We start from the raw sequence: 27853 nt of genomic DNA on the forward strand, positions 1-27853 counted from the left end.
TTCCAAAAGAGCCATTTTATTTTCTAAGAATTGATAGAGATCTTCTTCCTCCAAAATAAATACAAGTACAAATGCCCACCCGGCTGCAGCAGAAAGAAGAGCCGGGGGCCTACAGGGCATGGGGGGGGGGGATCAGGCAGAGCCAGGTTCCAAAAAGCTATAGTATCAAAATGTGCGAGTGAGAAGACAGCGGCCCTGCTCTGCAGAGTGTCGGTAGGACTGGGCCAAGGAAAGGAGAATGGATCAGGGCAGGTACTATGATGCAGGGAAACGAGGGGCCGGGATCTGTGTGTTGGTGAGTGTTCATGGAGCAGCCCAAATAATTTACATTCTCCCACTATTGTACAGTATTTTACAAAGGCCCAGGGGACCTCAGGACCCAGACAGTGGGGTATTGTCCTTGGGAGCTATACAGGGTGTTGCTCACGCAGCTGGTCAGGGCAATTCCAGGCATGGAACAAGGAACGGCAGGCTGGCACAAGAGGTAGGCTTGCCCACACGGAGGGCACAGTGCTCTGTGGGTGTGCTCAGCACACTGGAGGGGCCGTTGGGTGCTCTATGCAAGCTCCCGCAGCCTGGCCACCGAGGGCCCAGGCTTCTTGAGGCTGGAGCTCCCCGCTCCCCTCTCCCGTACAGTCCAGCTGCACCGAGCGAGCAGCCTGGGCGGGAGCCCCGGTGAGGGTCAGTCGCTCTCGCTGGAGTCGCTGCTCTGCTCTCCTTGCACCTTGTTGCGGTGCTGCATGGCGCGGTGGTAGGCAATCTGGACAGACTTGCGGATGTTGGACTTGCGCCCCTCCAGCATCTTCTCCTTGTCCAGGTCCTGGTTCACACCCAGGGGCACGAGTTTGGTGCGGGGCAACCACTGCCTGCAAAGGAAACGAAGTGACCCAAACTCACTAGGGGTGCTTGCCTCCCCTGAAGGGAGAGGGCTTCCCTGTTCTCCCAAGTCTCACCCCCAGTCATCCTTTCTCGGTATGGGGCAGCTCCACCCCCCAAATTTATCCACCAGGTTTCGGTTTTGCTCAGCCCAGACATGGCAGCCCCCCTCCCATCTCTGCAAATGTCCGTCATGGGCCCTTACCAGGTACGCTTGTTGTCGAAGAAGAGGACCAGGTAGAGATGCTCCCGGGCTTCCTGAGTCATCTGCTCTCCCAGCTTCAGTACCTCCAAGGGGGGCACGGGGATGGGGACGCCATGGTGGAACATCCCTTCCCGTGGCATCTTGGGGTCAATGATCTGCCAACGGGGGAAGATCAGACATCAGAGAAGGGCAACTACACAGATGTTGCCATAGAGAAATCGTTGAGCATGAACACCCACCCACCAGACAAGGAAAGGCTGCACTCGTATGTAGAGTGCTGGAGTGGGGAAACTCTCAGGTTCAAGGCCCGATTTAACTGTGAAATTCACCAGCTGGCCTTGTGCAAGTCTGTATATTTCACCCTAACCCACACAGCATGCAAACTGACTGCCTTGAGCTGCCTGGAGGAGATGGAAATATGACAAGTAAACAGATTGGGCAACTCAGCATTGAGGCTTTAAGGACCAATATGGCCTTTACAAGTGAAACAGCCTGAGTTGTCCGCCGCTCGCAACTGCACATGTGTGCTGCTGGCGGTCACAGAATTGTGATTTCCCCCAAACCTTTGCTGTCTGGGATTTCTCCTGCCCCTTCTCCCCTTAAAACAGGTTTCTGTCCTTCATGGGTGTGGAGGAAACATTTCAAAGGCTCTAGATTATGTGTCGTGCATAGTAACGTGAAGCGGAATTAGAGAAGTGTGCAATCCTAAAACTTAAATGATGTGTTTAGAATAAATTACTAATGCAACAACCATTTAACGTTTTCGTTTACACCAGGCTTATGCTAAAAGGTACTGATTAGGCAAGTAGTCCATCTATATTGTAGCTAACAAACTGATCGTCGTATGGATGCACAGTTTAGAGTTTAAGGATGTGGAGGCTGAAATATTGAGTTCAATTTTCAACAAAAAAAAAGCACTGACAGAAGGTAGTACGGCAGAAGCTGAGGACCTTTGCTCATCCAGATTTTCCTGGACTACAACTCCCATCATCCTTGACTATTGGCCATGTCGGCTGGGGCTGATGGGAGTCGGAGTTTTCTCTCTCCCCCCCCCACACAAAATTACCCTGTTTTTTCTCTGCAAGAATTAGAAAAGTTCATTAAAAAAACAGCTGAATACTGTGTTTCTGTTGGTTTCTACACTAAGTAGCATTTTCTATTCTGCATAAACTTTCCTATCTCACAAGACCTGTCCTTGAACCTTCACTTGGTTCATAACCACATTTTCTACTATTGTTTCAAAAGGTGCATCACCCCTACCGAGGTTTCCAGTGGCCTTAACCCTCCTTAACCCTCATCAGTGCGTATTATGTGTGCGTGCACATCAAACCCACCAGTGCCGGATAAGAGGGGTAGCCCCTGCACTTGGCCCACACCAGGTCCAGGGCATCCAGAGGGGAGTCCTCATCCTCGGACAGCCAGCCGGCCGATCGGCTGATGCTCTTCCGCACCACTGCACAAAGACAGAACGAGAGGGGGAAAGGGGTCATTGCCATCCTCCTCGCCAGCCCCATCTCCAGAGAGGAAAGCAGAGGAAACGCTGCCCCAAATACTCACTGCCGTGGCCCACCCCTCGGCCGGTCCCCACCGAGTAGGACTCGTTTTCTGTTCCTGACGTGTCTTCGCTGCTGTCCTCTGGGAAATTCACGCGGGAGAAAGAGGGCTTCCCCCTGCCTTGCTTGGAGGGAGTTGTGCTAAATGGGAGGAAGCGGAAGTCATGTTAACTTTCCACGTTCCCGCAGAAGCCTGGGAGATTGCTACCTCTGCATTAAACGCAGAAGGGGGAAGGGAATGAGACCTCTTCCCTGGGAAGTCCAAGAAGGATGTACTGCAGGAACTTCCTGCATTCGATGCCAGGATTGATCTCGCCACTAGATGTTTGGGCAAGCATGGCAAGTGAAGAAAATGTCCCCAGTCTCTCATTGCGGCATACGTCAGAGAAGCGCTCGTGGAGCAGACCAGAGGCCTACCTGCCATACTTTCCCGTGTATAAGATGTCGTTTCCCCCCTCTAAAATAGTGTTAAAAAACAGGGGTCGTCTTATACACGGATAGTGCATGGGGGGGGGGGGAAACGGGTGATTGGGTGCAGCCGTGAGCAGGAGCTTGTCAGCAGCGATTTGGTGGTTGATTGGCGGCTGCTGACAAGGGGTGCTTTGGATTGGCGGCTGCTGCAATAATTGTGTGGGTGATTTTTCTGCGACAAGGACTGCAGTGGATCGGCTGTTGAAAGGGCAATTGGGCGTGCGATCGTCGGCTTTGGCGATGCGAGCAGTTGTCAGTGTTTGTCGGGATGGTGATTTTCGGCATTCCCCCCCCCCAAAAGAAGCTCAACAATTAAGAGCAATCCTCCCCCCCCAAAAAAGCTCAACAACTCTAGGCCATTTCTCCCCATTTTCTTAAATTTAAGTCCCCCAAAATAGGGGTAGTCTCATACACAGGGGAGTGTTCTACACAGATAAATAGGGTAATCCCACATCCTGTTTCCTGCAGCGGCCAACCTAATACTGGAAACAGCATGCAGGCAACTTGACTACTGGTCATTCATTGCCTTGAAACGTGTGTAAATCTCTTTATATAGAGGCATACAACACAAACAGCATTTAAAGGTGTGCTGGGTACACAGCTTCATCTGGAACAGTGCCTGGATTTACACCAGCCTGATCCATGACTCGCGATATAGAACCTTGTCGAAGCCACTACTTTTGCTAAAACCAGTCATTTCCTTGTGGCACAGTTCTTCTGCTTTTGGCCCACCATTATCCGGCGAGCGGTTGTGCTAAGACCTTGTGGCAGGGCGGTGCATTTGTCTGACAATATTCCCTTCGATAACTGGAAGGGCAGTTTAGAGATTTCACACTTGCCTCATCGGGACTATCTAGCCACTCCTATTATTCTGCACTGTGCACCTAGGCTAAGGGGGGGAGGGGAGGGAAAGAGGCCCGGCTTCACAGCTCTGCACAATGGGAAGGATATCTCCTGGTACCTGGTACGGTCCGAAGCGGCACTGCTGCTGGTTGTGCTGCTGGACTCGGATTCAGAGCTGCTGCGCGGAAGGTTGTAGTCGTTGCGATAAACTAGGAAGCTCTTCTTGACTGGCTGATTGCCGCTACTGAAGCCGTTGGCCGGCAGGTCTGCAGAGAGAGAAGGGGGGGGAGAGAGGGCAAATCACAACAGGCTCCGACATAATACCTATAGCTGAATTCTCCAATGGCTTTCTACCTGGTCAATTGTTACACTACAAATTGTGAAAGGTAGATTCAAGCACAGATGGGATCCATGACAACAATGTTTCCCAAACTTGGGTCTCCACCTGACTACAACTCCCCATCATCCCTACATAGCAAGAACATTGATGATGGGAACTGCAGTCCAAAAACAGCTGGAGACCCAAGTTTGGAAACACTGCATTACAAGCTTTTTCTTTTTATCTATTCTGTCCCCTCCCCTGTTCCTCCCCCCTCATTCTTTTTACATCTTTCTGTGCCCTTCCCAGCAATATACTTTCAGCCTCTGTGCCCCATCGGCTTCCCAGAAGACCTAGCCCCTCTCTTTTCACCGCTGACATTAATTTTACCACTTTGTTAACTGGGACAAGACGCTTAACTTGACACAGGAAATACCTTCCTATCAAACTGTTGCCGCTTTACCGGATGCTGAACTACACCTGCAGGGCACAATCTAACGAAAAAGGTTTGCATTATTTAATTCCTTCCTTGCACATATGCGGAGTTTGCAGCAAATCCCACCTCCCTGGAGAGCCAGTGTGGTGTAGTGTTTAAGAGCGGTGGACTCGTAATCTGGGGAACCGGGTTCGCTTCCCCGCTCCTCCACATGCAGCTGCTGGGTGACCTTGGGCTAGTCACACTTCTCTGAAGTCTCTCAGCCCCACTCACCTCACAGAGTGTTTGTTGTGGGGGAGGAAGGGAAAGGAGAATGTTAGCCGCTTTGAGACTCCTTCGGGTAGTGATAAAGCGGGATATCAAATCCAAACTCCTCTTCTTCTTCCCTTCCAATATAAGTATCTGCACTCGTGACATGGACTCGTTGCGGAAGGAAGACCGCCCACGCACTGTCTCAACTTGGACCCATTCCTTACTCACCAATTGGACCGTCATCTGCCGATTTGTCGCTGTCGCTGTCCGAGGTGGAGCTGGGCCGCGGGCTTCTCACCCTCTTGCGCTGCCGCTGGGACACCATGATTGGCAGCTGAGGGGGTCCCACGGGGCTGTTCCCATGACCCGGAGCCAGCTGGCTGTCACGGTTCTTGGGCGGGCGCCCCGGACGCTTGGGGGGCCCGGCCGTTTTGGGGTTCTTCTTGGAGAAGAGCACCGATGTTCTCCTGCCGACTTCATGCGCAGGCGTGGAGGATGAGTTGGGGCCAAGGCCTGGAAGGGCAAGTGGTGACATTGCTCAGAGGATGAACATGAGCACTTCCCTTCAGTATCCCCACTGCCCATCCTTGGAAGCTGAACGGTTCATTCGGAGGGATTGCTCCCCCTATACGCTGAGCGGCCCCCTCTCCTGTGATGGGAGTCACCCACAGCAGCCGCTGAACAGATCTCAGGAGTTCCAGAGTAGGGGATAAGGCTAATAGGAAGTGGCAGGTCCCACTCTATGAGCTGCTGGGTAAACACTGGGAATCTATTAGGGCTGATGCCAAGGAAGACGTTACTAGGCCTGGGTGATACGTTGATATATGATCCAAAGCCGGTTTGAAATCCCTATCGTTATATTGGTTTCATGATCTTTGACCTGGCAATATATCGTGAATCATGATGTGTGTTAGGGTTGGGTGACATATCTTCCAAACTGGTTCAAAGTCCATACTGTGATATTGGTTTCATAGTTTATTAACCTGGCAATATATTGTGAAACATGGTGTGTGTGCAATGCAAAAATCACAATGTAGGAAAAACCACAAAGCCAAATAATGCCTCCAAATGGCTCCATCCTTATTCCAGACGTAGTGATATATCAGTATATCACAATGTTTAGCTGGTGATATATCACAATAAAGGTAAAAGTACAGGACCCCTGGACGGTTAAGTCCAGTCAAAGGCAACTATGGGGTTATGGCGCTCATCTCGCTCTATAGGCCGAGGGAGCTGGTGTTTGTCCACAGACAGCTTTCCAGGTCATGTGGCCAGCATGTCTAAACCGCTTCTGGTGCAACGGGACACCGTGATGGAAACCAGAGCACATGGAAACGCTGTTACTTTCCCGCCGCAGCGGTACCTATTGATCTACCCCCACTGGCGTGCTTTCAAACTGCTAGGTTGGTAGGAGCTGGGGCACAGCAACGGGAGCTCAGCCCGTCACAGGGATTCAAACCGCCAACCTTCTAATTGGCAAGCCCAATATCATGATGTTGAAAACCAGGCATCGCCCAGCCCTAGGTGTTCTACCATGCGGTCTCAGGCCCCGCCACTCACCTTTGCCGGTCTCCTGGCTGCTGCTCTCCTCGGCGGCACTGTCGGTTTGCGTGTCCTTCTCACAGGGGTTATGGGCTGGCAGGATGATGCGGGTCAGGGGGCCGTGCCCATCCCTCCCCGACTCCCGCTGGTGCGCCAGTTTGCGCCGCAAGGCCGTAATCTCCTTCTTGATCATCTTGGCCCGCCGGCAGCGGCCCACGCTCTGCTTCCCGGCGCTCACCTCGGCCAGGCGTTCCAGCAGGAGGCCCAGCTGGTCTTCCAGGGGCAGGTGCTTCTGGTTCTCAGACAGCAGCATCCGCTCCTCATCTACACCAACAAGGAAACAAAGCCCAGTATAAGGAGGAGGCTTCCGCCGATGTACCGAGGAGAGACCAGAACCCAGGAGGCAAAGAAAGGAGGCAAGGGTGGGGGAACCTGTAGCTCTCGGGTGCCTGATGATCGTCTTCCAAAGCAACTACTCTATTCCGAACTTTAAAATGGAAAGCGTAATGCCAGTGGTCAACAAAAGAGGTTTAAAGACTGTTTCAAGGCAAATCTTAAAAAGTGTAGTATAAACACTGACAACTGGGAAACCCTGGCCTGCGAGCGCTCCAGTTGGAGAACAGCCTTTACCAAAGGTGTCATGGGCTTTGAAGAAACTCGATCTCAGGACGCAAGGGAGAAACGTGCTAAGAGGAAGGCGCGCTTGGCAAATCCACACCGTGATAAAACTCCCGCCTGGAAACCAATGTCCCCGCTGTGGAAGGACGTGTGGATGCAGAATTGGCCTCCACAGTCACTTACGGACCCATTGTTAAAACCGTGTTTGTCTTCCATAAACACGGTTTTAACAATGGGTTGCTTACTCGGCTGCAAGTGATCGCCAAAGAAGAAGACAGGACTACAACTCCCATCAACCCCTGCAGTCAGGGATATTGGGAATTGGGATGGGACAACAGCCGGAGGACCACAGCTTCCCCAGGCCTGACATTGTTACGCAGCATCTCAGTCCCTAAAAGGGGGGAAATAGAGAGCAGGAAAGCATCACGGGGAAGGATGGGGGGCAGTTGCCTTCCACAATTCCATATGCGTGCAGTTTTAGGTGTATTTCAAATCCCTGGGAATTCAAGTAGCTTCTGTCCCCGCCTCCTTTCGTTGAAAGTTTGTTACTTTCCCGGATTTCTGATGATAAATCTTAAGATCTGTTCGGTTTCCTCCTCCTCACCAGCAGCCAAGCACATGGAAAAGTAGCTTGTTGGACCACCTGTCTCTGGGGCACTCTGGCATGAGCGAGTCCAACTGTGAACAGTCTAGCTATAAGGATGGCCGCCGTGGACTGTAGCTATCCACCACTGCCCCATCCATACATAATTCTTATCTGGCTCCTGGCTGCCAATATCTTAAGGCACGGTGAAAGCTGCACCAATAGTTTCAATGATGTGGGAAAGCGAGGAGCATGTGAAGTTCTAAGAAACAGATATACCAGGCTTGGGTGGTTAACCTCTCTGATGTGCAGATCTGACTAGAGTTACCCTTCAGATTTTGCACTTTTCTGAATTTTGCAGCACGGTTCTTGACTTGAAAAAGTATCAAGATACACATAAAAGTGCTTTTTTTTTTAAAAAAAGAATAAAATACATGTAGAAATATGTCCCTTTGAGACAAAATATGTTTACAATAGTGTATTTGTAAGAAAATGCATTTGAAGCTACATCTGAAGTACACGTTGATATGGATTTTTTTTATATAAAAAAATGCAGGTCTGTATGGAGATGGTAAGGAAGGAATTTATTGCTGAACACATGCAAATCAGCCTTCCTCAGCCTTTCAGATGTTTTGGGCTCCAGGCCTCAACAGTCCCAGCATGCATGCCCAATGGCCAGGGATAGTGGGAGTTGTAGCCCAACAACATCCAGGGTGTTAGGAAAGGCTGAAACTGATATGGACTGGAAACAGACTGGTCCGTAATTCTTGCAAAAATGAATAAATTAAATAAGTGCAATTTAAAAACAAACAATGAAGATATTTATGATAAACACGGTCGTCTGCATACCGTACTTTCTTTAGGGGGCAGATCGAAGAGGTCTTTCAGACAGGGGTGTTGAAGACCGAAGGACAAGACCAGTACCAACAGCTCTTAAAGAAGCCCTCAGATGTCAAGGAGATACAGTGGTGCCTCGCAAGACGAATTTAATTCGTTCCGCGAGTCAATTCGTTTTGCGAATCGCAGTTTCCCATAGGAATACATTGAAACTTCTTTTTTTGCCCCTAGGAACCCATTAATTAAATTTCAATGCATTCCTATGGGAAACCGTGATTCGCAAGACGAAGTCACCATCAGATCGCAAGTCACCATCAGATCGCAAGATGCATTCGTCTTGCGAAAAATTCGTCTTGCAGGGCATTCGTCTAACAACTACAGTGGTACCTCTACTTACAAATAACTCTACTTACGAATTTTTCTACTTACAAATGGAGCTCCGTCCACCATCTTGGATGTGGTTTAGATAGGATTTTTTCTACATACGAATTTTTAGACAGGGTTGCTTCGACTTACAATTTTTTTCGACTTACAAATGTGTGTTTGGAACGCATTAAATTCGTAAGTAGAGGTACCACTGTATCTGACTTATAGAAGACATCTGAAGGCAGCCCAGTTTAGGGGAGTTTTTTAATGTTTGATGTTTTATTCTGTTTTTAATCTGTTGGAAGCCACCCAGAGTGGCTGGGGAAACCCAGCCGGATGGGCGGGGTATGAATAATAAATTGTTGTTGTTGTTGTTGTCTTTGCATCCTCTTTGTCACAAAGCAAAGAGGAGGGCAGTTTCTTGAGTCTGACCCCATAATACAAAGGGCTCAGTGCTAAAAAGGATTCAAGGCAACATCGGGTCCTTTTACTCTTGGCTAAAAGCCAAGATAGCAAACAAACAACCGTAGAGGCTCAGGGCAATTGTAAGTTGCCGGGTGGGAGGATAGAAGGGAGAGTGGAGAGACCATTGGAGGATGGTTTGTGAATCCCACCCCCACCCCATCCCCTTCTTGTTTGTTGGCCTAGATACACATTCAAACATTGTTTAATGCTTGTGCCCCGTAAAAGGAAGAAACCTCTTGCCTTGGGACTTTTCCTGCACGGGAGAGGAAGGGGAAAGTTGCCAAGAGGGATTCTACTAGTTGAAATTCTGCAAGCCACCTCTGGCAGCTCGTCAACATACCAAACTGCAATTTTTGAGAGCCCTTATACAAGCTTGCCGGTAGGCAGCTGCAACGGGAAAGTTTCGACCCAAGCTCCAACTTTCTTAGCCCCTGCAGCTCTGGAAAAAGTCTCCCTTAGTTAGCCTCCCTCTTCTCCAAATTCACCCCTGTGACCTCCTTCTCTCGCACTCAGACCACTTCCATCTTCCTCCCTGAGGCTCTCCTTGCCCAGCCCCTCCTTTCACTTCTTCCCTTTTTCTAAAATCGCAGCAGCTCAGATCATGGCAGCCGGGTGCCCCCCTCTACGTGCCTTTAGGGCACGCAGCCAACACTGCCAGAAGCTTCAGCCCTCCCACAAAACCCCTTTTGTAGTTTGCGATAAAGGCATCTCGGCAACGGCTGCAATCTCACCGGGGAGAAAAGGCAGGGGGGTTTCCTCTTCGGACACCCCTTTCTTCCCAGAGGATCCAGCCCGAGTGAATGCCGGCTTCTGCCCAGGCAACCTGGGGCAGCTTTCCCCTCTGGCACTCCTGTCCCTCCCGGGCAGCCACCAGCCATCTCTGAAAGGCAAGAACTCTGGCCACAAAAGTAAAATTGTGTTGGACTAATAGTTCAAATGATTCAAATTCTTCAAATAGTCTCTTATAGATTTATTTCTTGAAGTTTATATGCCAGGTGAAACTGATGCGCCAGGACAAGGCCCTGTTTCGAAAATTCTTCTTCAGCTGGAAAAAGTTAAATGTACATTCATCAGAGACCCTCTTAGCATATTAATTATCTTTAAATCTTTATTAGAACACACCCAATCTTTTCTTTATATATTACAAACACACTCTCAGTCACCTAACTCTAAGCTACCAGTACACGTCGACTTTAAGACTATTTGGTAAGACTATGTTCTTATTATACATTTTTGCATACATGTTTGTAAACCTTTAGATGACTTTATATTGCTTATATGATAATTAATATGTTAAGAGGGTCTCTGATGAATGTACATTTAACTTTTTCCAGCTGAAGAAGGAATTTTCGAAACAGGGCCTTGTCCTGGTGCATCGATTTCACCTGGCATATAAACTTCCAAGAAATAAATTCATCTATAAGAGACTATTTGAAGAATTTGAATCATTTGAACTATTAGTCCAACACAATTTTACTTTTGTGGCCAGAGCTCTTGCCTTTCTACAATTTTCTATGTAAGCTTCAATCAAGAACTCCCAACTTCTTTAGTTATCAACCATCTCTGGGCATTAGCTGAGGACGTTTCTTATACTGACCATTCTCAGTGCTTCGCAGAGGCGCCTCGTCCCCAGCCATGGGGAAGTGCATGCCCGTCTCGAAGTCGATGCCCATCTTCTCCGCTTGCCGGCGCGCCTGCCGTAGCACAACGTCCCCTTGCTCCCGCAAGCGGACGGCTGCCCGGTAGAAGATGGTGTCTTTGGCGTTGTACTTCAAGCAGTTGCTGACGATCAGGTTGAAGTCCTCTTCGAACTCGTCCAGGTTCAGGTAGCGATAGCCCTCCAGCTTCTGCTTCATGGTGTAGAAGTCCATCGGCTTCTTGATGTGGTCCAGGTAGTCGGGCACCTGCAGTGGGCAGAGAGAGAGAGAGAAAGAGCAGCACGGCTAAGAGATTGGGGAGATTGCCGCCCCGGGGTGGGGAATCCCTGCTCCAAGAGAAGACGAAACAAAAGTTAGAAGCAGTCCCAAAAGCCTCTCGCCCAACCTGGGAGCAATTTCCCCACGGAGAAAGGGGCACTGCCATTCAGCGCGGGCACACAAAGACGGGCACCCTCCCCCAAGGCCCTGTGAACAGTGTCCTCCCACCCCCACCTTCCGAAGAAGGAATAACCAACATTTAGAAAGGCGGGTCGCTTGCAAGGGGGAGCAAAAGGAAAGCTGGCAGGCTGCTCGTGAAGAGGTTTGGGACCTTGCTCCCAATCTCTGCTCCCCTGCATCTACTGCAAGTCCCCTAATGTGTCTAAAAGTGTCTGCCTGCATACTTCCTCGCCATACCTGCATAGCTGCCAAGTTTTCCCTTTTCTCGCGAGGAAGCCTATTCAGCATAAGGGAAAATCCCTTTAAAAAAGGGATAACTTGGCAGCTATGCATACCTGGTTACCCACCTATTATCTCTCAATTTCCTTTCTCAATAGGTCTCAATCTCAACACACAACTCTCTCTGCATCATAGGAGGTTCTCCAAATCCCCTCTTGCCTGGCCCTGCACCACCCTGACTAAGGGCTGGGGACAAACCTCTTCCTCTTCCTAGGCAAAGACTGTTCCTACATCCTCCTCCCATATATAATAAAGCTGTGTGACAGGAAAACAGTCTTTTTATATAATTATGCTGTACTGCATGGAATAGAGCAAGCTTGATCGTATGGTTAAGTTTGTACTGCTAAAGAGAGTGGGTCAGTAAAAAAATAAGAGAGCGTCCTCAAAAAAGGGGGCTGATAACCAGACATCTACTAACCAGTAATCTACCACACACATTTGCCCCGGCCTGCAGTGATCTTTTCAAACAATTTCTTTTTCCATCAACAGTTAGAAATGTAAAACGAACCTTTAAAAAACAACAACACTTTGGCTGCACAGTAGACAATTCACTTTGATGGAGTGGTGCTGATTTTGTGTATTTTTTGCCTTCCCAACTGCCCAACCTAGAAGCAGAATCTAAACCTGGACTGAATTGTTTCCTCTTTCTGATGAAGACAAGGTATCCCTTGAAGGCTGAGTTTCCATAGCTTTTCTACTTTCTGTATTTATTGAAATTAAAAACAACCAAGATGTGTACTCCGATCTTCTTAGTTCCATCATATGAATGATGCAATGACCTTAGATAGCAGCACCGCTTTCAGAGGAGGAGTGTGAAGGACTGGCCACATTGGGAATGTAACACTAAACCATGACTTGGTCCTACGTAAACAAGCAACAGTGAGACTGCCTTCCGCATGACCAGAACGAGGACTTTGTGAACCTCTAGCTGCAGTCTCTCTCTGTGTGTAGAAGCTCTAAAAGTGGCCTGGCCACATCTAGCTGAACAATTGTGTCATTATTTCCCCCTGCGGCGACCAGACTGTAGGGCAAGCAGATCCTCAAAAGGAGTGGAACAGTCTAGCTTGAGTTTAGACGGCCCAACCTGTGTCCCCCTCCCTGCACCTTCAAGGGAAACCCTTGGTGACCTGGGTGACTTAACACATTGGTCGCCCTCCTCTCCTCACCCTGCAAACACTCCCAGAAATGGATAATTCCCAAAGCAATTTTTGGTGGTGGCAGTGACTGCAAACCGCCCCCCCTCCCACTCACGGTGGCATGGGCGTACCCAGCATGGGGCAGGGGGGCAGCTGCCCCCCTAGAAGCAGGGCAGCTGGAGAGGACAGGCAGGGACAGACAGCCTGCTTGGCTGAAGCGAAACAGCAGCAGCGGCAGCGAAGCTGCCTCTGTTGAAAAAAACCTGGACCTGGACCAGCCCACACTCCTTCAAGTCACAGCGAGCACAGCACAGAAAGTGCTGCCCCACAATGCTCTGTGGCACCTCATTTGCATACAAGAGGGCCCAGGGCAGGTGTTAGCAGTGGGCCGTCCCAGCACGGAGGCGCAAAGAGGCCATCTACTGACGCCAGGCCTGGAAACGGCGTCTAACCCTGTTAGGAAGCTTTGGACCATAGTACATTCAAGCAACTTGCCCAGCCAGCGGGGCCTCTGGTGCCTTTCGCACACACAACGGCCCAACCCTGTGGGCGTGCGAAGGGAGGATCGGGGTTGTTGGGGGGCACAGGACAGGACAGGCCCAGCGCCAGGGCTGGATGGGAACAGAGCAAAGTATAAATTGGGGGTGGAGGGGTTCTTACTTCGTAGAGTTCTGTTACCTCAGACAGCGGGACCGGCTGGCTGAAGATGTTGCCCGTGTCCTTCTCCTGGAGCTGCTCCAGCGTCCGGCGCAGGAGGATGAGGAAAGGGGTCAGCTGCATCTCGAGGGCCACCTGCTGCATTTTGATCTGAAACACAGAGCAGGGGGAGCCATTGAGCTCTCGGGTCCCTAGGACAGTCTGCTGCGCCTCAGCCGGGAACCTCTGAAGTAGCATGGGGTGAGAAAGCACCAATGCACAGGGCAGAGGGGCTCGGGGGGGGGCAACCGGTGACCCTCCAGGTGCTACAACTCCCCACCCACCCCACCAAATCCCTGATCACTGGCTGTGCTGGTTGGGGCTTGCTGGAAGTTGGGAGTCCCCCGAACCCGAAACTCTGCGCTGTAAGAGAATTTTACTCTTGGGGAGACCGAGCCATCTTTGGGGCAGCTGGCCGGCCATTATGGATCTTGTTCTTGTGGAACCCCCATAATACGCTGTTGTAATACATCCTTACCCCCCCACTCCTCCCCGGGAATGCAGAGGTGCATCATGGGAAATCCTGGTGCTGCATCGCTCCTGCCGTGTCGGAACATGGCCTGGGAGCGAGCTCTGGGGACAACGGGAACTAGGCTCGAACAAGAGGGGAGCAGAATTCGCACTAGAGCAAACAATTCACATCTGCACAGGGAAGTTTCTAACGGCTGGTGTTTTGTTGCGTTTTTAATATTTCGTTGGGAGCTGCCCAGAATGCCTGGAGCAACCTAGCCAGATGAGCGGCATAATAATAATAATAATAATAATAATAATAATAATAATAATAATACCTGGAGAAGCTTGGCACCTCCCCAAACACCCCTCATTGAGGAAGGGTTCATAGAATCATAGAGTTGTTGGAAGAGACCACAAAGGCCATCCAGTCCAACCCCCTGCCAAGCAGGAAGTTCTACCACACCATCCCATAACTCCCCTAGGAAAGCCCTGTGCTCCCCTCTTATCATGCCACTTGGCTACGCTGCAGAAACCCAACACTCCCCTCTCGCCAGTCCACGCCAAGCGTGTCTCCCTCCCTCCCAATCTCCCTTTCCCGCCGCGGTTACCGTCTCTCTCTTGAGCTTCTCCCGCTTGCGTATTAACTCCACCAGCAAGCGCGCTCGTTCCAGGTCGTGGCGGAGGCGCTGCCAGGATTTCAGCTGCTCTTTCAGGGCCCAGTTCTTATCCTCTGTGTTATCTCGCTGCAGGAACATCAGAGTCTATGAGAGGAAGGGGCATCCCTGCCCCCTGCCAGGTTTCCACGGCTCTCAAAAGAAGAGCGGCAGCTGGCTCCGCCCAGGGTTGCTGCCAGGAGCTGAGGGGAGGGGGGGGGCAGTGGCAAATGCCAGAGCGGAACGGGGCACGGCGAGGGCAGGGACCCCTTTGGCGGGTTTGCAAGAGGAGGCCCAGTGCCTTCTCCCTCCCTCCTGGCAGAAGGAAGGAAGATGCACGGAGCTGCCTTGCACAGAGTCAGAGCGCCCTGCCTGGACTGTCTACCCTGACTGGCGGCAACTCTATGGTCATGGAAGAGGGCTTTCCACCCTCCCGCCCGCCGAGAGTGAGCCGGGGACTTTCCGCATGCAAAGCCGGTCCTTTTGGGTTAAGCTCATGCTGGCTTCGGCCTTGGCCAGAGGAAATCCGTAGCCCCCCCCCCCGCACCCACCACGTCTCGCTGCAGCAGCAGCCAAGGCCTTCCTTCCTGCATGCAAACTGGGGAGCGCATCGCCCGGCCTTGCCGTGAAATCAGCCTAAGCATCTCCCGCACAACCCCATGCTCCTTCAAGTCCAACAAACGACGGCAAGCGGGTGGCCAGGCACCAGAGGCCTTGCTCTTGGCCACAGGCGCCTGGCAGTCATACCCCACTCTTCCCCCCCCCCCCACATTCGCCCTGGCTCCAAACCTCAAGGGAAGACGTACCTGCTCAGCCTTGGACACGGGAGGAGGAGGAGCCGGCCTCCCGGGCTCGCAGGTCCTATGCGACTGCAGGTGTGTTTGGAGCCGGCGCAGCAAGGGCACTCCGTTCCGGGACTGCCTCTTCAGGGTCCAGTAGCTGTGCAATCTCTGCATGAACTGGCTCTTCCTCTGGAGGGTCAAGCGGTTGGTGATCTTACTGAGCCTGCAGGGGGGAGAAGGGGGCGGAGCGGGGAGGGTCAACCGGTCATGTCGCAAGGCCAGGGAGGCTGGTGGTTCCGCCTGTACCACAGGCCTAAGGAAAATAGCTAAGCGGCGTCACTGTGCTGCAGAACACACCGACAGCGGGGTTTGGAGACGGGGGAAAGAAAACCTGGGTTCAAATCTCCTACGCAACTGGAAGGTCATGGAGCAGGCTTGGCCGTGTTGCTAGCTCTCAGCCTTTTCCACCACTTTCATCAACTATAAACATAGAATCATAGAGTTGGAAGAGACCACAAGGGCCATCCAGTCCAACCCCCTGCCGAGCAGGAAACACCACCAAAGCATTCCTGACATATGCCTGTCAAGCTTCTGCTTAAAGACCTCCAAAGAAGGAGACTCCACCACACTCCTTGGTAGCAAATTCCACTGCCGAACAGCTCTTACTGTCAGGAAGTTCTTCCTAATGTTTAGGTGGAATCTTCTTTCTTGTAGTTTGAATCCATTGCTCCGTGTCCGCTTCTCTGGAGCAGCAGAAAACAACCTTTCACCCTCCTCTATATGACATTCTTTTATATATTTGAACATGGCTATCATATCACCCCTTAACCTTCTCTAACCTTAACGTCAGAGATGTGGCGTTAATGTTATTATTGCTACGTTGCTGGTGAATGAGAGTTCTGCAGTGGAGGAGTTTTCACTCTGCCCTGCTTCAGAATTCGTCCATCTGTGCACCGCTAGGAGACCAGGGGAAGGGCCACCAAGGAGCTAGGTCAGGAGCAGGGAAACTTTGGCCTTCCTGATGCTGCTGGACTACAAGTTCCCATCATCTGTCGCCATTAGCTATGATGGCAGGGGGCTGTTGGGAGTTGGAGTCCTGCAAAATATCTGGGTGGCCAAAGGCCCCACACCCCTGAGCTAGGTGAAGGATGAGGCTAAAATAGGTTTGCCCAAGCCTGTGAAATGGATGTGGCACCCAATTAGATCCTGAACAGGGGGCTATATCCACCCACCAACTTTCTCCATGGAATTTCCTTAGCTAAAATAGCCCGCTTGGCATCCCATCGTTGGCCTCCGAAGTCTGAGAGTGGAAAAAAAAAATCAAGAATCTGGTGGGGTGGAACTCCTTTCCTGAATACATCGCGCCGCCAACTAAAGCACAAGGATGCACCTGGGATGACTGAGGTTTAGTGGGCAACTTTTTGGATCTGACCTGGCCTCAAATCTCTCCTAAGCCGCAAATTCACTGTCTCTCTGCTTAACCCCGAGCCACAGTTGCCACTTGCCTCTTCGCCCCTGCATGGGACAAGAGCACTTCTCTGCAGTCAGGAAGACGAGTGGCTGGTGGCTGCAGCAACAGAACCGCTGGGAGCCCCTGCCCTGGAAAATAGTAATGTTATTCTATTTATTTATTATTACATGTATATCTCACCTTTCCTCTCCACAGAGCTCAAGAGGGCACAGATGTTCTCTGCCGCCCCCCCCATTTTATCCTCGCACCAACGCTATGAGTTAAGTTAGGCCGAGAGGCTGTGATTGCCCCAAGGCCACCCAGCGGGCTTCACGGCCAAGTAGGGATTTGAACCCTGGTCTTCCAGCCACGACACCACATTTGGCTCTCTTACGGGAAGCCTACAAAGCAGAACATGAGGGCAACAGCTTTCTTAGCTGCTGGTGCAACTGGGACTCAGAAGCGTGTTGCTCCTGAACCTGAAGGGAGCATCTAGCCAGTATAGCTCGTAGCTATTGACAGCCTTATCCTCCAAGGGCCTTAAGGTACAGATTTGCTGGCAATTTGCCTTTTTGCTACAAGGCTGGTTTCATTAGCTGTGGTGGGATGAAATTCTGTATTTTTTAAAAAGCATTTTGTACACTGAAAAAGGTGCTCAATACGTACGCAACGACAAATTAATTTAAAGATTTGCCTTGTCTGCAAAACAGACCGGCGTCCATCGAGACCAGCGTTCTGTTAACAGGCGCAGCCGGCCGCGTAACACTGATAAACCCACAAGCAAAGCAACAAGGGGAATGCCTTCCCCTCTGGGATGTGGTGACACACAGCGGAGGAAACACCCACCATTGCCGGGCTTGTTTCCTGCTCCCAATGGACAGGATGGCAGAACCGCCGTCCAGCAGGAGACCGTTTTTCACCGTGCAGCAAAAGCAACGTTCAGCCTGGTACAATTTGGTACCTTGCCATTTTGCCCACAGAGGTGAGACAAATTCGAAAGTGGGGTTCCAAGGGAACACAGAATGGAGTCTTGCCCGACCTTGTCGTCAAACCGTTGTGTGAACAGTTTCTCTGGCCATAAACAATCTTCTGTGCTCACAGAGAGATGAGTTGAAAAGGAAGGAAGAAACAGGAGCACCACCTCCGCTTAAAAAACGGGGTGCTGTTTACGGACAATTTCTAAAATGTTTTTAAATTGTTGTTTTATTGATCGTAATCTGCTCAGAGGTTTCATGACGGCGGAGCGATATATAAATTTTTGTAAAATGGATAAAATAAGTACACACCCCTGAACAGTATTATTATTATTATTTTAAAGAAAAAAGGTACCCTTGAAAAAAAGCACAGCCCCCAACTCCTGAAATGTTTGTCCATGGCAACATTAGCAGTAGCCCATCTCCACTTATTCCCAAAGTGCTTCTCCTTTAGCAGAAATATATATATTAAATTATTTTTAAAAATTTAATCTTGAAAAGTCACATGCAAACTTACTGAACATAACTCCCATGACGGTAAAAAATAAAATAAAATACATAATAATAATAATAATTTGTAATTTATTTGTACCCCGCCCATCTGGCTGAGTCTCCCCAGCCACTCTGGGCGGCTCCCAATCGAATATTAAAACAATACAGCATTAAATATTTAAAAACTTCCCTAAACATGGCTGCCTTCAGATGTCTTTTAAAAATAGGATAGCTGCTTATTTCCTTGACATCTGTTGGAAGGGCATTCCACAGGGTGGGTGCCACTACCGAGAAGGCCCTCTGTCTGGTTCCCTGTAACCTCACTTCTCGCAATAAGGGAACCGCCAGAAGGCCCTCGGCGCTGGATCTCAGTGTCTGGGCTGAATGGTGGGGGTGGAGACACGTGTGTAGTAGCTTGAGAAGCGAATGGGGAACCTGTGGCCCTCCAGATAAAGCCGGACTCCAATTCCCATCAGCCCCGGCCAGCATGGCCAATGGTCAGGGACGATGGGAGCTGGAGTCCAACAATGTATGCAGGGTCTCAGAAAAGCCCAGTTTAAGCCCCTGATCAGCTGTGGAGCTTGCGCAGTGGCCTTGGACAAGCCAGCCTCTCTGGAGCTTATCCCACTGGTTATTCTGAATACGTAAATACAGTGGTATCTCTACTTGCGAATTTAATGCGTTCCGAACACACATTCGTAAGTAGAAAAAAAATTGTAAGTCGAATGCATTGGGAGAAAAAATCCGTAAGTCGAAGCAACCCTATCTAAAAACTTCGTAAGTAGAAAAAATCCTATCTAAACTACATCCAAGATGGCGAACGGAGCTCCATTTGTAAGTAGAAACATTCGTAAGTAGAGGTACCACTGTAAATAAAAAGGCAGCCCATTCACAAGCACTCACGTTTTTGACTCAGGTAGATGCAGCCCAAGACAGTTTGTACATAGCAGGCCTCTGGATTAGGTGCCCCAAATACTGATTTGACATCCGATGCCCCTTTAAATGTGGGGGTTATTACTGGTTTGCTCCTATTCTTATTTTATTATGTATTTTGTGTTTTTTTTTATATTGTACTTTTATGCCCTTGGATCTACAGGTATAGGGCAAATATGCAAATAGTAATAGGGACCCAGGTGGCGCTGCGGGTTAAACCACAGAGTCTAGGGCTTGCTCATCAGAAGGTTGGCGGTTCGAATCCCTCCAACGGGGTGAGCTCCTGTTGCTCGGTCCCAGCTCCTGCCAACCTAGCAGTTCGAAAGCACATCAAAGTGCAAGTAGATAAATAGGGATAGGGAAGGTAAACGGCGTTTCCGTGTGCTGCTCTGGTTCGCCAGAAGCGGCTTTGTCATACTGGTCACATGACCTGGAAGCAGTCTGCGGACAAACACCGGCTCCCTCGGCCTATAGTGAGATGAGCGCCGCAACCCCAGAGTCGGACACGACTGGACCTTATGGTCAGGGGCCCCTTTACCTTTACAAATAGTAATAAATAATAAAAACCCAGGGATTATTATTATTATTATTGCCTGGGCCGTACAAACAGGCCTGCAAAGCCTCCAGTTACCCAGAAGACAACCTCACCGCTTCGTGATGTGGTTCCATCTCATTAAGGATGTGGAACGAGCCCTACCTGTGGGGAGGAATGCAGGGCACCGACACCACCGGCGCAGCCGCTCTCTTCTCGGCCAGGATCTTCCTCGCCTTCTTCATCTTAATCCGGGACTTGGCCTTGGCCTTCTTCACTTTCTCCGAGCTCCACCCTTTCCCGTCCTCCTCCTCCTCCTCTTCCTCCTCCCCTTCGCTATGCGAGAGGGCGGGCAGGCGCCGCATGGAGCCGGGCGGCGTGTGGATGTCGCAGTAGGCCGTCTTGCGGACGCTGAAGGAGGTCCCGTTGGCCCCCGTCTCGCGGACGGGCTCCATTTTCATGTAGAGCCCGGCCTGCTGGGCGCAGGTGACGTGGAAGGCGGTGTAGCAGTTGGCCTTGTGGCACTGGATGCAGGCGCCCGAGCCTCGCTGCTTGCAGATGTAGCAGGTCAGCTTCCAGCGGGCGGGGGGGATGTGCTCGATGCTGTCGATGGGCTCCAGGAACACCGTGTTGGCGAAGCACACCTCCGGGATCCAGAGGGCGCACACCACGTGGGCCCAGCGCCCGTCGTCCGTCTGCTTGAAAGCGCCCCCTTTGTTGGGGCACAGGGCGCAGTCCACGGCCCGGGAGGGGGACTGCAGGCAGCGGCGGCACAGCCACTGGCCCTCGGGGATGTAGGGGACGCCGTAGCACTCCTGGTGCACGGCTAGGTTGCACATGTCGCAGAAGAGGATGACGTTGCTGTTCTGGCACTCGCCGTCGTTGCAGATGCAGCAGACGGCGTCCTCATCCACCAAGGCGTTGGGGTCCCCCTTGTTGTGGCTCTCAAAGTAGGACTCCTTCTCCAGCCGGTCCATCAGGTACTCGAAGATCTCCTGGGGGATGGGGCTCACGCCCTCCGTCTTCCGGCGCTCGTTCATAATGTCCAGCCAGATGTAATCCTCCTCGTCCATGTCGTACTCGACCTCCTCGTCCAGCTCCTCGGCCGACTTCTCAATGTATCTGGGGCGAGCGGGGAAGGAAAGGGACAAAAGCACAAGGCTCGGTGACCGGGGCCGACTGAGCGCTTTTACAACTGAGAAAAGTGACGGGGGAGGAGACAGAGGTGGGAGCGCCTATAGGGTTGCTGGCTGTTACTTGCATCTTTCCACCCGGGCGTGCCCTTTAAGTGCTAGGTGTCAGGGACTGGCTAGATGACGAGGAGTGGGGGTAGGCGCCAGCTGGGAGACCCCCCCCCAAGGGAAGCCCCAGAGGAGGAAGGCTCCGAGCCTGGGGATTGGACATTGAGGAGAGGTCCGAGGGAGAATGGGAGGGAGGAATGATTGGATGCTGAAGTAGCAACAGGCTTTAGTGAGCGAGGAGAGCCTGTGACAGGGAGCAGCTCAGATTCAGAGGCTGAAGCACAGAGGGAACAAGAGGCTGCAGGAGATTCCCAGGAATCTGCCTCTCCTGCTGCAACAAGCTCCTCTCCCTCATTGTCTCCAAGGACACACAGGGCAATGCAAAGGACAGAAGAGAGATTGCAGGTGCCCCAACGTAGTTTGAGGCTGCTTGGGAAAGATCTGGCAGAAGGAGGAGACTTAGATGGGGTAAAGAAGTTGACCATCTGTCCTGGCAACTGCAACTCCTTTCGGGATGCGTCGCTGAGCTGTGTGCCGTTTTCTCGAATCAAGAATTAACTACACTGCCTAACTCTGCACCTTGTGTGCTGACCTGCATCTAGCCCAGTTCTGAAGCTACGTAGCTTGTTTTAAAAACATTAAGGTTTGGTTGCTTTGACCTACAGAGGGAGACCTGTTACCCCTAGGCCTGAAAGCAGGAGCACAACAGGACAGATTTTGACTGGCAGCCTAATAGGAAGTGTTGCCAGTTTGTCCCACGTCATTTGTTCACTTGCACCATTTTACGTATAGAATTCTAGAGTTGGAAGGGACCACAAGGGTCATCTAGGCCAGCCCCTTGCAATGCAGGAATCTTTTCCCCAATGTGGGCCTCGAACCCACGACCCTGAGATTAAGAGTCTCATGCTGTACTGACTGAGACACGACTGGCTGCTTCAGTGCTCTCTTCTTGGCAGCATGAGCTTTGCATGCCATCCCTCTTCCTCTATGCTGAGAATTCTGGTCACAGCCACCCAAGCCCTTTTTTTGTTTGTCCTGGGGGGGGGGGGAGGGAGAAACCTATCACGTCACTCTGTGAAAATCCTTTCGTCCAAGCAGCCGCACTACTTACAGGTGAGTGAACCGGACTGGTGCAATCAGACAGAGTCTTCAAACTTCAGCATAATCTACCTCTCAAAAGTCAGGGGTAGGGAGGTGGCGTTGGGGAGTTAAGGCATCTCTCCAGGCAAGAGCACTTTCTTTCTACCCTGCCCCCTGATGCCAGGGAATTCTGTGACCACCGGGTAGGAATACTGCTGCTCCTGATTCTCCTCCCAAGGTGCAACCCACCCCCCTCCTGTTAGGGAGGGAGGAAATCTTCCTTTGCCCAAGGGAAACGGGCTGCTTCGGTCTCCAAGCTGCAACAAGGCACAGCCAGGAGATGCCCTGCGAGAGAGAAGTGCAGAGGCCCCCAGAGAAATGCTCAGCAGAACATCATTAAAGTGCCCTCCTCCCCATTTGAGAACCTCAGCTTGGATGGAGATGATTAATGATATTGTATACCACTTAAGGGGACACCTAGCCCATCTAGGAGAAGGAAAACTCTGATCCTAAACCACCACTGCCTAGCAGGGTACCATCAGGAGAAGAAAAAGCTAAGGAGTAAACCCAACACAAATCCTGAGCGAGGTCCCTAAGGCATCTTGTACACCTCCTTCCTGAAACTCCTGCAGCCACGCTGGTGCCAAACATACTGCTCTGCTTTCCTTTGGACCACACCAGCGAGGCTGGGAGGGGGGGGGGTGTCTTGTCGTCTGGGCAGCCCAGGACCTCCTCACACACTGCCCAGGCTGGTGCCCCAGGGAGTTCACTTCAGTGCTGTTAATGTAGCAAAAACAACACAGGAGGTAACAGCTACAAGTTACCAATCTCCACAGCCACAGCAGGCGCTGGGATTCTCCAGCAGCGCTGGGTGAGACGTATATCGATACATTGCTCAAAACCAGTTTGAAGTCCATATCGCTATATCGATTCCATAGTTTTTGACCTGGCACGATATACAGTGGGACCTCGACTTATGAGCTATTCGATATCCGACGTTTTCAAGTTACGAGCGGAAAAAGTGGCCGCGCGCTTATGATTTTTTCGACATCTGAACGGAAAACCCGTTCACAGCTAGATGCGGTTTCCTCGACTTACGAGTTTTTAGATGCGGTTTCCTCGACTTACGAGTTTTTAGATGCGGTTTCCTTGACTTACGAATTTTTCCGTTTCCAATGCATTCCTATGGGAAACCGCTTTTCCTATGGGAAACTCGACTTACGAAGTATTTCGACCTACGAGTGTGCATTCGGAACGGATTAAATTCGTAAGTCGAGGTCCCACTGTACTGCAAATCATGATGTCTGTGCGTGTGTTCTATGCAAAAATCACAATGTGTGGGAAACTGTGAATCCAGACAATGCCTGTACATAGCTCCATCCTTATTTCAGACATTGTGATATGTCGGTATATCACGATGTTTACCGTAGCTGCTGATATATCGTGATTCTGAAAAACCAGGTATCGCCCAGCCCTATTCTCCAGTGGTTTGACTTCACCCCAGGAGGCGAACTCCATTGTCTCTCGAGACAGATGCTAACAACATACCACATAAGATAAGAAGAAGAATCATTCTCTTAAGTTGCTTACATAGGACACAATCAAAACCCAAACACGACTCTGCAAAGCCCTCCAACCCGCAGCTCCACGGGGTGCCCCCAACCCACAGGTGGTACCTGTAATACGAGGAGGGGCGAGGAGGGGCATCAGGCGTGTCCTGGTCCAGCTCCCGGTACACGGCCTCTGGGAGCTTGGGCATGTTGCCCGCCGAGGCACTGTGGTGGTGATGGTTTGAGTCCTTACGCTTCTCCTTGTTCTTATGCTTGCCGGCTTTGGGGGCCACGGAGGGCGTCTCCGTGTTCTCCTTGTTGCTGTTGTTCTCCGGAACCTCCTCGGGTGCCTCGTCGTCCTCGGAAACCACGTCCAGGTTGTCGAAGATGCTGATGCGGTGCACGCGGCCGTGCAGGTCCACTTCCACCATGCGCTGGGCCTGCGCGTAGGTCATGACCTCTCGGCTCGGCGACTGCGAGGTCTCGGAGGGGCTGGGCGATTGCTTGTTGGCCGCCCTGCCGTGCCGGCCCTTCTTCTTGTGCTTGCGCAGGGGGGTACTCTGCGGGGGCGGGGGGTTGTCATGGTCATAGTGGTAGAGGTGGTACTCGATGCCGCTGTAGCTCTTGTAGATCTTGCGGCACGTGTCCACAGGGCACTCGTAGGGCGGCTTGGTGGCCCGCAGGTTGTGGCAGAATGTCTTCACGTCAAAGTCCACCCCCATGGCACCAGCTAGCTCTGTAGGGAAGGGGGAACCAAGAGCGGATTGGTCAGGGCTGGCGCACCACCCCTACAAAAAGGTTTACCCCCCACAGACCCAAAATGCCCGTGCCGGGAGGAGCCAGGAGCTTCACAAACAGGCTTCTAGCATGTCATAACAGGACCGACTCAACTGATTTAGCACAAAATGCACACGGGGACCAGGCCAGTTCCCAGTGGCAGACTGGCCCGAAACGTGACAATCACATCAGAGACTGTTGTGCAAAATTTTGCACAGAACTGTACTGCTTCTTTTCCCTAACCGGGTATTGCACCTCGTCCTCTTTCTCCTGGGTTATTGCTAAATCACGCAAGGAGAGATGTGGGCAGCAGCCATCTGGGCACTAGGAACATGGGATGTTATTCTATTCACCCTGCCTGATGCGGCCCATCTAAGGAATTTCTGCTGGTTGTGCAGAGAGCAGAGCAGGTTCTGGCTTCCTGTCTGTCTAGCTCAAGGACAGGAAAAGTGTGGCCTTCAAGGTGTTGCCGGACTACAACTCCTATCATCCTCTGACAGATGGCCATGCTGGCTATGGCTGAAGGGAGCTGCAGTCTAACATTTAGAGAGCCTTGAGGTTCTCATCCCTGGTCTAGCTGTTCTCCATTCCTCATACAAATTACTCCTCAAAGCCCACTTCTTCAGCAAAGCTTTTCCTGAACCTCTTCACTTTCTTTCTTTCTTTCTTGCTGGCTGACTTACCTGTATTCCAGCCTCACAGAGTCAACTAATATAGCCTTGTCGGCAGGGGACGTCTAATAGTGCCTGGCGTGGTTAGACATGCAAACTGCAAAGGTAAGGCATGCCGCTTCAAAAATACCACCAATTGGCTGAACCACCATGTAGCAAGTCTCTGTTGTGTCCACCTCTATTTCTTCTTTTCATATTTTGTTTTTTGTGACCTTCACACCTGTGATGTCCTGCAACATTCAAAGCCGTTTTTACCCCTTTATCCGTTCCTGTCTTCTCTCTCCACTCCATCCAAGGCAGACCGTAAGCCCTCTAGACAGGGATCCTCTCACTTGTTTTTTTTCTGTTCTTTGCCAGGCACGCTGCTACCACTAAATTTTAAAGCAGCAGGAGTCTGGCAGTGGTGGGGAAGGGAAAGAGTTTGAGAGAATTAGCATTAGCCAAATTCCTCATGGTATCCTCCCACTACCCCCCAGCTGCATAAGAGACAAGGTGGGCCACCGTTATCCAGGATCTGGTAAACATCCCATGTGGGCTACTGAAATGTGTTATATGCTGGGCTGCCCTTGAAGACTACTCTGGAATTTCAGCTGGGACGAAATACAGTGGCTGGCATGTATCAGAAGTTCTGAAACAACTCGACCAGCCCCAATCCATTTCTGGTTCTCAGCTTTAAGGCTCCGAATAGCCAGGTATCTGAAGGGCTACCTTTTTCTCCCCCTAAATATATCCCCCTCCCAAGGCCCACTCTGAAGTGAGGTAGATGGCAAAGCACCACGATGTAGATTGCTCTTCCTTTTCAGCACCAGCTTTTGCTCGCCCCGGCTTTTAATGTACAGTATAAACTAGCTGCAGAGAATGACAAGGGAAGTCTGGCTAGCAGCATGAAATGGCCCTTGACTTAATACTATCCATAGTTGTACAATTGATAGCAACATCAAAAAGGGAAGTGAGAGAATGCCTGTCACTTGCCACTTCTTGCTCATGCTCTCTCTCTCTCGCACATTGCCTCTGTCATGCCATGGTGTCCCCTAGCTGGAGAGGAAATGAAAATTAATACTCTTTGCACCTGTTGCTGTTTACTACATTTCTTTCCCGCCCTCCATCTGAGGATCAAAAAATTACAATATAAAAACACAAAAATGTGCAACATAGTAACAAACAAAAACAATGTCGCCCAACTGCTCTTTCCCTTCAGTTGTACACTCTGTGTTTGTATATGTGTGTGCATTTGTTGCTGTTGTAGCACCAGGAATAAACAGAAAAGGGCCACTGAAGGACGCCAATCAGCCCAGCACACCTTTTAGCCCTGATAATTCCCACATTGCCTTTCTCACCTGCGGCATCCTCTGCTTGGAGCAAGGAACAAGAATTAGCACAGAAAGGATAGGAAAGCAGATAAGAGAGGCTTTACCCTGCTTTATTTACACACTGCAAACCTTACATTACCTCTCTCATCCCACGCTGTGCCAGCAGCTATTAGGAGAACAATAACTAAGGGAAAACGAGGGAGGGCAGGTGGCCGTGAAGCTGCTCCCATCACACACCACCTTCCCTATCTCCAAGGCACCCCTCTGCCACAGAGAGATCATAGGAGAACGGGTGGGTAGGAGAGAAGGCAGAGGAAAACACCAACCCAGTATGCCACCACCTTTGTCCAAGGAACCCTGCGGTGTACCAGGAGGGCAATGGGTAGCGGCCATCAGGCCACCCACTTTTCGCTCCCTGGACCTTCTTTACCTCCGTGGCACCTTCCCAGCATAGGTGGGTGGGGCAGGAGAGCAGACACAGAAGCACCAAGCTCCCCCAAGTTCATGCAAGCCCCATGTCACCTCCCCCAACAGCAGGGCAGCAGCTGTCATGGTAGGGGGCCACCTGGGCAAAGCAGCTGTCAAGCCGCATCCAAGGCGTCTCTCTCTCTCTCTCTGAAAGGGGGGGGGGCACAGAGAACTCCGCACACCACATCCCCCTGCTGCCCTGCTGTTGGGCACATTGTTCCAGTGGGCGCTAAAGAGAGGGAGAGCTGCAGCCCTCCCTAGAGGTTGCTGGACAACAACACTGCTCCTATTATTCTTATTATTCTGATGTGCTGGATTTGTAGACCGCCCTTCGCCCGTAGATCTCAGGGCGGCTCACAGCAAACCCGTCACCCCTGACCCCTGGGGGCCCCACGGATATCTGCTGCAATGGGAGGAAGAGGGGCTGTCAAGCTCTCTCTATCTCTCTCATTCCCACGCGCGCGCACTTCCTCCCCGGCTGCCCTGCATGCATCGGAGGTTGGGGGGGGGAGTGTGGGTCGGATCTGGGGCAGGAGGAGAAGGCGGCTTGTGGGTTGGCGGGGCAGGAGCGGTGGGGGAGGGGGGATATCGTAGAAAATGCAATGCTTTGCCCGCCGCCTTCTCCCCCCATTGCAAGGCACACACAGACCCACGCAGAAGCAGCGGCAGCCCCCGTTTCCTCGCTGTTTCCGCGGGAGAAACCCGCCCGCCCGCCGGGCGTCTTCCCCTCCCCGCTTCCCTTCTCCTCCCCGCCCGCCTGCAGGCTCTCTCACCGCGCTCGGCCTCAGGCCCCCCGCCAGCGGCGGCTGGGCGGCTGCTGGGCGGCTCTCGTGGCGGCAGGGCCCATGGGCCCAGCCCGGCCCGGCCCGGACAATGGAGAAGGAGGAGGAGGCTCCGGCGGCGGTGGCGGCGGC

At 51.5% G+C, this 27853-nt stretch overlaps 1 protein-coding gene across 6 annotated transcripts; it reads right to left on the reverse strand.

Annotated features, from left to right (window-relative positions):
• On the reverse strand, positions 1-27845 carry BRPF1 (bromodomain and PHD finger containing 1). Of its 6 annotated transcripts, none has more exons than XM_088662655.1 (14): positions 27713-27845; positions 23840-24449; positions 20008-20964; positions 15486-15684; positions 14635-14769; positions 13556-13684; positions 10964-11270; positions 6516-6821; positions 5184-5468; positions 4067-4214; positions 2639-2775; positions 2416-2534; positions 1082-1236; positions 1-866 (listed from the first exon to the last, which is right to left on the reverse strand). In XM_088662655.1, the coding sequence occupies exons 2-14, from the start codon at positions 24433-24435 to the stop codon at positions 683-685; spliced, it is 3657 nt and encodes a 1218-aa protein (XP_088518781.1). In that variant the 5' UTR covers positions 24436-24449; positions 27713-27845; the 3' UTR covers positions 1-682. The 6 variants fall into 6 exon arrangements, with proteins under 6 accessions (XP_088518781.1, XP_034962783.1, XP_034962784.1 ...); XM_035106892.3 differs by having other exon boundaries at positions 13538-13684; XM_035106893.3 differs by having other exon boundaries at positions 14635-14787.
• Between the last annotated feature and the right edge of the window lie 8 nt (positions 27846-27853).

This window comes from Zootoca vivipara, chromosome 2 (assembly GCF_965207765.1).
Source record: "Zootoca vivipara chromosome 2, rZooViv2.hap1.1, whole genome shotgun sequence".
Taxonomy (NCBI): Eukaryota; Metazoa; Chordata; class Lepidosauria; order Squamata; family Lacertidae; genus Zootoca; species Zootoca vivipara.